The sequence below is a fragment of the Onychomys torridus genome, chromosome 6 (genome assembly GCF_903995425.1).
Source record: "Onychomys torridus chromosome 6, mOncTor1.1, whole genome shotgun sequence".
NCBI classification, from domain to species: Eukaryota; Metazoa; Chordata; class Mammalia; order Rodentia; family Cricetidae; genus Onychomys; species Onychomys torridus.
The window spans coordinates 72,458,869-72,472,142 of record NC_050448.1 but is presented as its reverse complement, the minus strand read 5'-3'; the positions used below and the strand labels follow the sequence as shown (position 1 = coordinate 72,472,142).

Here is a 13,274-nt window from a genome sequence, read left to right as displayed (position 1 = left end):
GGCTTAGAAAAGGGAACCCGTTAAACAAAACAAAATTCTTTTGTTTTTCTCGGTAGAGGGGCAGGGTCTCACTGGCCTCAAAACTCACTGTGTATCTGAGGAAGACCTTCAACTCCTGATGTTCCTGCCTCTACCTTCCAAGTATGGGGTTACAGATCTGAGACAGTGCTAAGGATCAAACCCAGGGCTTTGCTAGGCATGCACTCTTAATGCTGAGCCACATGGCAGCCCTAAGAAAAATTCCTTTCATTCATTCAAAAATGGAAATCGTAACAGAAAGAGGGATGTCTGATGGTTGCCTCCAAATAGGACCTTGTGTGAGACAACATACTCATTATCATAGTTCCATTTTGTTTTTGGCTTTATCCTCAAACACACACTTTTTCAGCCTTTTCAGTTTCATCAAAAGGCAGAGTAGCCATCAAGCTCCATTAAGGAAGACAGAAACAAAACCTCCATGTAATAGAGGGCTGGGGTAAGTGAGCATATTCTTTTGTCTGTAACTTCTGATGAAACCAGAAACAAGGCATCCTTTCCCCTCCCAGTGGTTTGAAGAAGCAATACTAGAAATGTGGTTCTAGAAACAGAAAAGCCCCAACTTAACTCCTGAAGCCCAGTGCAGGGAAGACTTAGGGGTATGGACTCAATATGGAGTGGACTCTCTGGCCCAGTGAGCATGACATGGGAATGCTGGCCTCCTAGAGCTTCCTTGACCCTCAGAGTCATTTTCTAGCTCCAAAGGGAAACAGTGAGAAAAGCTTTTTAGTGAGAAAATTCATTTTCTTTGTAGGGGAAGAAATGCCATCTCTACTGTTGGACAGGAGCAGATTTCATACAGATGTCATCAGTGACTTGGCATCCTGGTTCTAGTGGGCTTCCAAAGCAGCTCGGGCTCAGGGATGATGTTCATTCATCTCTACTTACCAGGACCTTGAGGGAGATGGTTTTGCCTTTCAAGGGAGTAGTTGTAAAGTCTTGCTGTATGCTGGCGGCAGGAGGTATCTAAAGATACTGAGTGGTACAGCTGCCTGCTGGTAGATGGTTTTACTAGATAGAATCCTGCTCTCCCCTGAAGGTATAGCAGCATTCACCGTGAAGACTGGGGGATCTTAAGCTGTTAAGACAACACACTCATCACCTACCTCTTAGTTCTTTGATGAGATGAGCAGGCCATTGCAAATGTCCTGGCGTGAACTTGAGGTACTAAGAATTGGAAGGTAGATGCCAGCTGTGCTTTCTGCTTGGTGTATAGAGTAGAAGTAAGTTCTGCTTTCTTGAGGTAGGTCAGAAGTATGGTCACTCTAGCTGTGAATGTTCATTCTTCATGCTGAGATTTCATCTATGAGCGCCTGAGCTCAGGAGAGATTCTTTGGTCTTGGAAGAGGTAATCAGGTTTTCCATTGTAAGAAACAACAGTTCCTGAGTCCAGACACTTGATTTATGGGCCCGAATCTTGTCAGAACCAGATATGTAACCTTAGACAAGCCATAGAATTCTTTGAGCCCCAGGTTACTCAGTAGATAAAGGGCAGGATCAAAACTAGATGTTAACGTTCCCTAACTTGGCAAATTCCACGAGATACAAAAGTGTCACAATAGATATTCTTCGATGTTCTAGGGGCTGGGGGTGGGGGGGCAGGAATCAGTAATGTGAGTCACAGTTCTTAGTGTAGAATTGCATGAGCAATCTTTTATTATAATCAATTTTAAAAGGAATAAATGCTACATGTTTGTGCCATCCTGTACAGTAGCCACTAGCTACATATGGCCATTTAAGTATAAACTGCTGATCCAAGTCTTCTCTCTTGAGCAGTGCAGGCACAGGACAAGGCCAGCCTCAGTGAAGTTTCTCTTGCCCAGCACCACCTTGGACCTTTGCCCAGACCACTAACTGCAGCTACTTGTCCCTTACAGCAGGATATAGATGCTTATGCTCTAGGGTGACAGGTATATCTTTGAAGGATGAAAGGATGAGACTACACATGGTTTGAGCTGAGCAGTACAGAGAATCTTCCAGGCAAAGGATGTTGGCACTGAGAGAGAGATTTAAAGAGGGGGTACGGAGGAGGGATGGCTAGAAAGAGAAGTCAGAAAACCCCTGGTTTGCCCTGTGCCTCACATCCTGACCTGTGTGAGACACAAACCCAAGAGATGAGTTCCTCAGAGATATCGTCACCCTATGGACAACCCACCCCAACCATGGAAGAGTGTAAGAGGACCTTCCCTGATACCAGGAGTTGAGGGGCCTGCTCAGCAGTCAGTGGTGGGGGAAAGGTTAGTAATGTCCAGCCATGTTGAGAACTTTAGTGTATGAACGGAACAGAGAAGAATTCACTGAAATGGAGGAGAGGAACAGCCACTCTAAAGGCTTCGGAAGTGTAGCAGGATAGTCCAAGTGAGCTGCTTTTGAGGCTTAGGCTGAAACATTAGGAAGAAACTAACGTTTGCCTAGGAGAAGGCTTGGTTCTGTTTTCCCTGCCGCTGGCCAAGAGCATGAAGCACAGAAAAAAAATCAGAGGTAGATGGCAAGTGTGTAATTGCACCCGCCGTCTGGAAGCCGTCTGTGAAGGAGTCACTTTTCTCTCCTGGACTCTCTTGCAGGTGCTGCTGCTGCTGCTGCTGTGGGCGATGACACGGAGGATGCCAGCACAGAGTTCACAGACAGCATCGAGGAGGAGGCTGCGCACAACAGCCACCAGCAAGTAAGTCAGGGGCAGGTGCGAGGCGTTTCCGGATCCCATCCTCACCTCCAGCCTTCCTGCAAGTGAGAAGGCGTCTTCTGTGTAACCCGGCCCCTGGCCTGCTCTCCCTCCATCCTTTTCTACCATTGTCTTTATTGCTTCTAGTTCCTGTTTCTGCCCCTGATCCCTGCCCGCCCCGCTTTGTCCCTGTTTGCTGTCTGTAGCTTTAGAAGTACAGAAGAATTGTTACTTTTAAGACTATGGATGCTTTCCCTCTTTGGCTTTTACGACTGAAACACAAAACAGAAGACAGAGAGACATGGAAGGGTCGGTCTCAGGGGGGAAAGCAAGGCCCAGGGCCTGCTTGACAAGAGAACTTGTCTGAGAAACTCCCGGGGGATTGGAATGCCTCCAAAGCAGGGATCTTTAGAAGAGGGCTTTGCGATGTGATCTGACAGGCTACCCAATAGCCGGTCCCGCCAAGCCTCAGGACTTGTCACCAGCCCACCATCAAAGAAATGTAATGTCTCCAGCCCCAGAGTGAATGTCTGGACCTCAGAGGTTACGTCACCCTTAGTGATCTTAGCACTCATTGGAGCTGAGTATCTCCACCTTGCCCTGCAACGTTCAAAAGTCACAGCTAAATGCCTGTGGCTCTTCAGTTGTAGAGAACTAGAAAGAAGCTGAGCTTTCTAGTGATATCTTCCTTGGGCCTCCTAGAAACACTTATAGGAAAATCGGGGCTTCCTGGGTCTGTACACTTCAGAGGAGCCATTCATTACACTGATAAGAAGAGGTGAACAGACCCCAAACTGAGTAGGATTTGGCACCATTTGGGGCTCTTGACAAGGACATCTGACAGCACCGTGAGTTTCTTTGCTTTCTGTCAAGACCTCCTTCGGTTGTAGTCATGACTACCCTTTCATCCCTCCCTGGAGGGCTTTGCACCAGCTACCCTTCTCTCTTTGCTTCTTCTGAGTCCTCCTCACTGACTAAGGGGCTGCAGTTTTCAGTGTACAGAGGTCTCTGCCCCTCACTCCCTGATTTCATCTAGGATCTCGGGTGAAAGAATTTGCAGGATGAACAGAAGTCTTCTCTAAACAGATTGGGATGTAGACTGGACACAATGGCTGTAACAGCTGTGGGGCAGGAATAACTTCCGGTTAAATGAACAGAAGACACGGGTACCATGACCATCAGGTTTTGATTACCATGCTCTAACCATCCTGGTGCTGCCAGTCTTGGCAGGCAAACTGGTTTGTAAAATCTTTCTTCCCGAGCCTTCTTTCCTGTGGTCCCACACCGAGAAGATAACCAGACTCTACCGGGAGAAGGTCCGTCTCACCCTGGAGTAAACTTTCACCCCTGCACATCACAGCGCTTGTCTCGGTACTTGGCATAGGAAGTACTCAGTGTAATAGTAACTTAGCAAACCTTCAGATCAGGGCTTGATTCTTAATAGACAGAGGTATACCTCCTGGATGAAGATGGGTAAGCGCCATTTTCTTCCTATCACCTTTTCCTGAAAACGGATTTCCAGCTTTGAGTAGGAAGAACCTTGGTGTATGTCATCACTGTATGCGAAGCCGCCGTGAGCGCACTTCATCTTTCGTGGAGTTTGAGATGTGACTCTCCTGTTACTAACTAAATAAAGCTTGCTCTGCCACAACTGCTGTGTGTCCAGATTCTAAAGCTTTGTTTGTTTGTTCCCCTCCAGCGTCAGCTTCTGAGCTCTGCCTTGTTGTATTCTTGGGAGATAAACTTTATTGTTGGCCCCACAGTCCCTCCTCCTGCTCCTCCTGCTCCTCCTCCTCTCCCTCCTCTTCCTTCTTTCTCCTTTTTTTTTTTTTTTTTTTGTTTGTTTATTTTTGAGACAGGGTTTCTCTGTGTAGCCATGGTTGTCCTGGAACTCATTTGTAGACCAGGCTGGCATCAAACACACCGAGATCTGTCTCCCCAGTGCTGGGATTAAAGGCGTGCACTCCCACTGTCTGGCTGTCACACTCCTTTCTAACACACCCATATATACACTTTCCCCAACAAACACATCCAGTTTTGTGTTCCTGGGCAAGCCTCAAAGAAAGCAAGTTTGTTTCCTCATTCTAAGAAGTCACTTGCCTTAGAGAGCTTCAGATCTGACCATGATAGTAATCTTCCCTAGATATTGCCCAACCAAATTCTGATGGCAAAAAGTTGTAAGGTCTGTAATAAATGCCTAGGAGATGCCCACCAAGGACACTGGAGAGCAGTCAGCTACTCCTGTTCTTTTGAACACTTTCAATACTGAAAAGTTCATCAGTAATCGAGTTTCAAATGCAAAAGATCAGTATACTAAATCTGACAGAAAAAGAGGAAAATATTTAAAATAGTAATATTTTATTATCAAATCATAACTAAATGTATGGAGCACAATGTGATGATTTGATATACACATATATAGTGAAATAATTAATACATCCGTACCTTACCTACTTTTATTTTTTATGGTGAGATCTTTGAAATTTACTTAGTTATTTTAAAATATACTTAATGCTGACTACAGTTACCTTGTGAACAGCTGACCTCAAAGCCTCTTTCTTCTGTCTGTGTGAAGCTTTGTGACTTCCCAAGTCCCTGTTGTCTCCTCCTCCCTGCCCCAGACTCTGGTGGCCACCACCCTTTCTTCCTTCTACTTCAATTAGCTCAGTGGTGTTAGAGTCCACGTGTGAGTCATATCAGGGAGATGGCTTGGTGTTTGCTTTCCTGTGAGCGCTTTCTTTCACATTAAATACAGAGCAGGATAGCCCCTCTTTTTAAGACTCAGTAGATTTTCATTAGATGTAATTTACTCATACATTCGTAGACACTCAGGATGACTCCATAGTGTGGCATTTGTGACCAGTGTTGGAAAGGGAGTGCTAATATCAGTTCACATACTGATTTCAGTTCTTTGAAAGTTTAGACCCAGAAGTGGAAATCCTGGGTCACACACTAGTTCTGTCTAGTTTGTTTGTTTTTTTTTAAGTACTTGTCATACCATTTCTACAAAGGCATACTAATTTGGCATTCTTTTTTCCTCATTCTTTCTTTCCTTTTTTTCTTTTCTTTCCTCTTCTGTTTTGTTGTTATTGTTGTTCTGAGGAGATATATGTTGTCATTCTTAAAATATATACAACACATTCTGATACATGTGAGGTGGTAGCTCCTTGTGGGTGTAGTCTTTATTTGATGACCAGCATGTGATTGTTTGAGAAATGATGATTTCTTAGTATCGTTAATATTGTCTGAAGATGGACCTTCACTGTGGGAAATATGAAGTGAGAGGGTGAAAACAAACAGCTCTGTTCAGGCCAAAGTGCAGATCTTGAAACGTTCAAAAAGGTTAAATTGTATAGAAGCAATTGCACAAGTGAGTTGGGTGATCTGAAAAAAAAAAAAAAAAAAACAGTATAAGAATTATAACTTAAAATGGGACCCAAAGGAGCCACGCTAGTACTACACACACTGGATATGAGTTTTCCTGAGGAGAAGCACGTGGCTATTTGCTCCTCGTAGGTGGTAAAAGCTAATGATTCTAGATCCTAATTCACTTTTCATATGTTTATATTAAAATTGTAAAGTTAGGGGGGAAAAACTTCCTTTCAGAGATGTGAAAACTCAAATTAGGTTGGAAAATGACCATCCACCAGAGGTATTCAACCTGCAGCCCCATGTGCCCCAGAATATCTGTGAATGCAGCCCTGCAAATTTATAGATTATCATATTACCACATGTAAGAATGGACACCTCTGTGTTTATGCAGTGATTTATTGTCTTATTTTAAAATGAGAAATCAGAACAAATGAATCTTATGGTCATTCTGGCATCCACATTTCAAGAGTCAAAATGTTTCTCTTTAAAAGAAAATAAGTATACCGAAACCAACTGGATAACATACACACACAGGAAGATACTTTACCAATGGATAGACCTCATTAATGCTGGGTTATTTTTAAGCATAAACAACACTCAAGGCTAAGAAAAGAGTGACCATTGTGTCCACACTCAAGTCTAGTGGTGAATTTAGTTCATTGCAAATAGTTTATATAGGGAGGTAACATCACAAAGTTTATTTTTGCCTACCTATTCATTGTTTTGGGGGCTTTGGAAATGGCCTCACTATGTAGCCTAGGCTAGCCTTGCTTCCAGTTCTCCTGCCTCAGCCTCCCAGGAGCTGGAATTACAAGCATGGCCGCCATCCCTGGCACATCACATAGTGAAGTAAAGGTTATGGTAATAAGTCTTCGAAAGCGTCCTGTCCCATACCTGATCCTGTATTCCGTTACAATTGCTGGGTGGTATACGTGGAAACAGAACCAGCTGACTGCACCAGGCAGCAGTCTTAGAGACAGACGTTGTCTATAGTCTGGTCACTGCTGGACTCACAAAATCCAGATGGGATTGAATGCCTAAAGACTGACTAGCTGTGTTTAGGAATCTCTTCTATGTGGCTCCATATCACTTGGCAATTTCAATTGCTGTGGTACTAAATACCATTACATGTATACTACAAAGGAAGGCTACCACAAACGTACAACACAGGTGTGACCTAGCTTTGTTACGAGGAATAGCAAAAGTCAACAGCTTTGTGACTACCCAAGCTCTTCTATCAATCATCGACCCATATACCTTGCTCTGGGTCCTATTCTATTCAATATGTTAGTGACCCAAATGAATGTGTAAAAACATATAATTAATCATATAAATCATCTCTAGTCAGGTGACCGCTGCATGGTTTACAGAGATGCACAGTAACTATTTTAATGGCTTTGTAATTGGAACATGATTCTATATAACCAGGATAAGCTTATAAGTGGCAAGCATGGCTCATGATATTAATGGAGTTAAAGGAAATAACATGACACAGAAATTCCTGCGTGGAGAGGTGGAGAGTGAGGGTCAAAACGGGCCTGAAATTGAGTATAACTTCCGAACAGTACCACTGAGAAGGAAAAGAAGCCAACGTGACTGGAAGTATGGGGAGTGCTGTTGGGATGTGTGCTGGTGCACCTGTTTATAAACCCAGCACTCAGGAGGATAAGCCAGGAGAACCAAGAGTTCAAGGACAGCCTGGGATACCAGTGAGATCGAGGCCAGCATGAGCTGAAGAGCAAGACCTTGCTTCAAAACCTAAGGATGGAGGAAGGTGGAAGAAATCCTCACATTAAAACAGCCACACGCTATGTAGGCTGTCTCATCCATTCTGAGTTGTATTCATAGCCCCTTAAAGCTGTAGAATATAGCTGGAGATAAGCCTAGCATAGATAGTAAGAAAGTCTAAACACTCCCAACTTCCCACTTGGGAAAAGCACCTTAAAATCTGTTATAAATGAAACATTTAGGAGTGACTTCAAGAGAACCCTTAAGAAGAAAGGCACTGTGAAATCGCCTCTGTTTTTTTTTCTCACAAGCTTAGATTTATAGAGAATTTGCATTGACACAGGGTGATAATCAACAAGGAAAACTGGGTGTCCACTAGGGTGGCTTCACTTCAAGCCCTGTGATTGGAGGATGAGTCTCCTGTTCTCAGTGGAATCGGCTTTGCCCTGCCCTGCCTGGAGCTCCATGATTTTAATTCTGGGGCTGGCTGTAGGCACTCTGAGTCTTCATCCCCTCTTTGGAGCTTGAGTTGTGGGCAGGGGTTTAGTTAGCCATGGAGCGCTGGCGTCCTGAGCCATGATCTTCGGTCAAGACTCACATGCTCTAGGGTTAGTAAAGCACCCTGACTTCAAAGCAGACTTTGGGGGGACTCTGTGCCCCAGGAAGAGAAGCACCACAATATCGGCATCCGCCAGACCAGATTAAACTTCCTTTGTTTGCATTCAGGGTGGGTGTGCGAATGTATGTTTCTCACCACCTCTGGATTCTCTTCTTCCTCCGATGATGACAAGCCCTTCCCTTCGCTCACTCCATGTGTCCTCCTGCTCACACCAATCCCAGGGCCCTTGGGACTGACTTGAAGAGAGGGTCATTGATTGCGTCTTTTGTTCCCATCAGGAGCCACCCTTGCGTGTGTCCGTGGGTCCCCTTTAGTGGTCTAACTTCTTGAAACTGTGGTTTTCTTTCAGCTCATCAAGGTGGCTTTGGAGAAAAGCCTGGCAACCATGGAGACCCAGAATACATGTCTTCAGCCCCCTTCCCCAACAGAGGGGGACAATAACAGGTGCCTTCAGGAAGAAATGCTCCACCTGAGGGCTGAAGTCCACCAGCACTTGGAGGAGAGGAGGAAAGCTGAGGCGGAACTCAAGGAGCTGAAGGCTCAAATCGAAGAAGCAGGATTCTCCTCTGTGTCCCACATCAGGTATGTCCCAACTTTTACCCCAGACGAGGAGCTACCTCAGCCAAGAACTCACCTTGCTACATCCAAGGCATTGGTGCATGTCACAGGCTCCATGCCTTAATGCTTTTATATACTCTTTAGAGCAAAGGTAAGTGTTAGATAGTGATGACCACTTTTGTTAGGAAGGTAATCTGGTCTTAATTTGGTGTAATAATGCTCTACTGTTACTGCTCAGATGCATACATATAGTGGGAATTTGTTCCGCTCATGACCTTGGGCTATCTGGCCTGATAGAAGTGGTGCTTCTTGCCTACATGACCTCTTAAAAGGGAAGGGGAAGGGAGTTGTGAGCTCTGTCTTGGATGTGGAAGGTTTCCTCATGCACATCTGGAGCTTTCCCCATCTTTCCCTGGGAGTTGAAGAGGCAACCACATCATTTCATTTTGTATCATTGAGTATGTTTTCCCCATAGAACCCATATATATATATACGTATATACCATTGAGGCTCTTGTTACACACATGTATGGACAGAATCTTCCTTAGTTGTATGGGTGCAGCCTTCTGGATCAAGTCCCATAATCACCCACCCAGGCCGCTCCACTGCTGTACAGAGGAGAACTGGGAGATCCCGCCTTGGAGGAGGATTTACAGCCCCACCTATCCCCATTCAGCTCCCTCTCAGAAGCATAAACAGTTGAATCATGGAACTGCAACTTTAATAATCTTTGCTGTTTCACTAAAATTATAAAAAATGGCAAGTACTGATCCATTGACTACTTTGGCTGTAAGGGAATTTTTGAAAGAGGAAAAAAAAAAAGGCTGAAAGAGACATGATACTGTAGAGTTTCAGTGAGATGCCCTGTCTCAAATGGTAAGATGGTTATCAATAGAGGAGGGCACCAGAAGTCAACCTCCAGCCTCCACATGGGTACACACACACACACACACACACACACACACACACACACACACACACACACACACACACACACACACACACACACACATTATTAAATCTTGTCATCATTCTAGGTATCAGTTATTTTATGTTGAATTGTCGTGATAATTCTTCCCATACATTTTACCTAAGTTAAAATGTAAGTTTATTCAGGCATTTATGTGTGTGAATTTAGTTGTGATGTTGTGGAACAGAGCATCTCCTCGTATTACACCATGTATATATAACCTTGTAGATTATTTTCACTTTTCCAGAGTTATCAACCTGAAAAATCTGAGTTGCTTGACTCTCCACCCAATCTTAAACACTGATGTGGAAAAGAGAATGTACCTAATGCCCAGTCCCTTGTTAAGCTTTACTCTCATTGATTTATAGTGTAAAAACATCAGGTTTTACCCCAACACAGAAAGATGTAAAACTAACTCAATATTCTTTTCTATATACCTTTCTTTTTTCTCCTTCCTACATGATAATTTTGGCACAGAACTATACCTTTTTCTCCTTTGAAAAATCTCTACAAGTTCAATGTCCCAAAGTATTTTCTTCTATGAATCCACACCTAACAACTTCTGCTTGAAACTCCAAAACTTTAGGATTTTGAGAAACCTCATCTAGATGTACACCAAGTACTGATTCTTTAGGGTGTGAATCTGTGTGTGTGTGTGTGTGTGTGTGTGTGTGTGTGTGTGTGTGTGTGTTCTAGCTCAGTGTTCTCAGTCTAGTCAATTTTATTACTTCAACAAATGGAGATGTTTTCTGTGTCAGGCCTGCGTGGTGGACCCGGAAATATAGGATGAATAGGGCAAACATAGCATCTGCTCTCTGCAAGGTTACATCCTATTTCATGGACCAGGAATATGGCAGATAATTAAATAACTACATTTTTATTACAGCTCTGATTAGTATTATTTATTTTCCACATTCCTGAGCCCCAATTTACCACTCAGTGATGTAAAACCACAGGTAAGTAATACAATGATAAAATCCACAATAACAAATTTGTCATAGGCAAGATCCATCTTTAAAGAAATAAAAGCCAAAATTTAATATTGTAAGTTTGCTTGTCTATTCCAGTGGTCATGAATATTAAAGCATGTGAAACTATATGGCTAAGTAAAGAAAACTAGACTGGGGGTCTATTCATGATTGTTTAATAATGCTGCCATCAAATGGCTAGGGGAAGCCTGTGTTGTGAGGCCATTCTTCCCCGCTCCCTCACTGGGTCTTCTGGTGCATGAATGAGGCCTGTTACAGGTCTCTGGGATTCAGTTCTGTACTTGAATGGCTCTGAGTCTGTCACGCACTAAGATGTGGGTGAAAGGGTCTTGGAAGGGCTGTAGACCCGGCTAAACCCAGCTCCGTGTTATATGCTCTCGGCAGGAACACCATGCTGAGCCTTTGCCTTGAGAATGCAGAGCTGAAAGAGCGGATGGGAGAAGCAATGTCTGATGGATGGGAGGTCGAGGAAGACAAGGAGAAGGGCGAGGTGATGGTGGAGACTGTGGTGGCCAAAGGGGGTCTGGATGAGAACAGCCTTCAGGCTGAGTTCAGGAAAGTCCAGGGGAAACTGAAGAGTGCCTACAACATCATCAACCTCCTCAAAGAACAGCTGGTCCTGAGCAGCTCAGAAGGGGACAGTAAAGTGAGGCCGGAGTTCCTTGTGTGCCTCGCCAGGGAGGTGGACAGAATGAACATGGGCCTGCCTTCCCCTGGGAAGCAGCAACACCAAGACAAGGAGAATATGGCCACAAGGCCTGGCCCCAGACCCCAAAAAAGCCTCAGTCTTGGGGCAGCCCTCCCAGTGGATACCCACCAAGTAAGTGAGGGCAGGGGTGAGGTGAAAAACTCAGAGAAGGGCCGGGGATTTCAGTTTTTACGTTGCATGGTCTGCCGGGAGGGTCAGGAAGTACTGAGGGATGGTGCCTTGATGTTAGCTCTGTAATTGGAGACACGCATTCAGCATCAGAAAGGGTTCCACACCACTGACTGAGTGTTTCTGAGCATTTAATTCCAAGTTACACACTGCGCTGGCAGTGGGGTATGAACTGATGTCTGCCCTCTGGATACTCAGCGGTGTGGGGGAGAATATTCAGACGCAGTGACTTTTCACTGGCTGAAACTGCCATACTGGGTGATGCTCTGGGTCTTGACAGAGCCCAGACAAATGGGGTGCAATGCAATCTTCCTATCACAGCTACCTCAGCGGTTCCAGAGTGTCTGTGTCATGGCCTCGAGGGAGGTCACTGACACCCTCCTGAGGGAAGGAACTTTGTCTTAGATTTGGTGAAATGGAGAGTTCCGAGGCTTTCTGAGAAGGGCCTGTGGGCTAAGGATGCAGAGAGGATGGAGTGGAGATTTCCACCTCGTCCTTTCAAGCAACTGAGTAAATGTTTGCTACAGGCTGTTCTAGAGACTTGCCTGGCACTGTGCTACAGTGCTACAGAGAGAAAGAGAAAGAGAACATTGTCCCAGCTCTCCAGGAGCTCTGTCTGGAACTGCTGGGGCAAACACATAATGCACACAATCCCCAGTGTTCAGACAGAGAGGTGGCTGTCACCACATAGAGGGTAACCTTACAGTGTCCTGATCATTGTGTTGGGTCCTTTCACAGCTGGAGAACAGGTCCCAGGCCCAGGACTCTGGACAACAGTCAGAGTTTAGCCTCCCAGGGCCCACCAAACACCTGCGTTCCCAGCTGGCTCAGTGCAGACAGCGGTATCAAGATCTCCAGGAGAAGCTACTCATCTCAGAAGCCACCGTGTTTGCCCAGGCAAACCAGCTGGAGAAGTACAGGGCCATATTCAGTGAGTGTCACCAGCTTGTGGTCGCCAAAGTGTCCTCCACCCATGAAGTCACCTGTTTCTCAGCTTTTATCTTTCTACCCCAACCTGTGAACACTTCAGCCACGACTATAGTCTTAGAACCGTGTGTGCCTATTTCACTCCAACCTATAGGCGGATGTAAAGAATAAAGGAAGAAAACAAGGCTTTAAAGTTACAGTGAAGGGGCTGGAGAGGGCTCAGTGCTTAGGAGAACTTGCTGCTCTCGCAGGGGCATCCAACACTCTCTTCTGGCCTCCGGGGGTCCCAGGCATGCACATGGTGCACAGATGTGCATGCAGGAAAAGCATTCATTACATGTAAAATAAAAATAAACACATTTTTAAAGTCAGGGTGAAACATAACAGACTGAAACAGACTAACATCTGGGCTTGCTGGTTTCCAGGGCTGTCAGTAAGCTGACTTGCCTCTCTATATGTTTTTTTTCCTCCTTTGCACCATAGCAGAGTCTTCAAAATCCTGTTATCACTATTGCTCTAGAGTCAGCACTGTCCAA

General features: G+C 44.8%; 1 protein-coding gene across 15 annotated transcripts in view; it reads left to right on the top strand.

The window, feature by feature from the left end:
* The window catches only part of LOC118586386 (myomegalin-like), a 197,489-nt gene that overhangs the window by 160,089 nt on the left and 24,126 nt on the right, over positions 1 to 13,274 (top strand). For 13 of the 15 annotated variants that reach the window (XM_036191569.1, XM_036191574.1, XM_036191565.1 and 10 more), the window contains 4 exons: positions 2,601 to 2,701; positions 8,767 to 8,999; positions 11,319 to 11,754; positions 12,550 to 12,742. In XM_036191569.1, the coding sequence (XP_036047462.1) occupies positions 2,601 to 2,701; positions 8,767 to 8,999; positions 11,319 to 11,754; positions 12,550 to 12,742 (963 nt within the window). Of the gene's footprint in view, positions 1 to 2,600; positions 4,342 to 8,766; positions 9,000 to 11,318; positions 11,755 to 12,549; positions 12,743 to 13,274 lie in introns of those variants that run through there. The other 2 variants (XM_036191560.1, XM_036191573.1) reach the window with 2 other exon arrangements.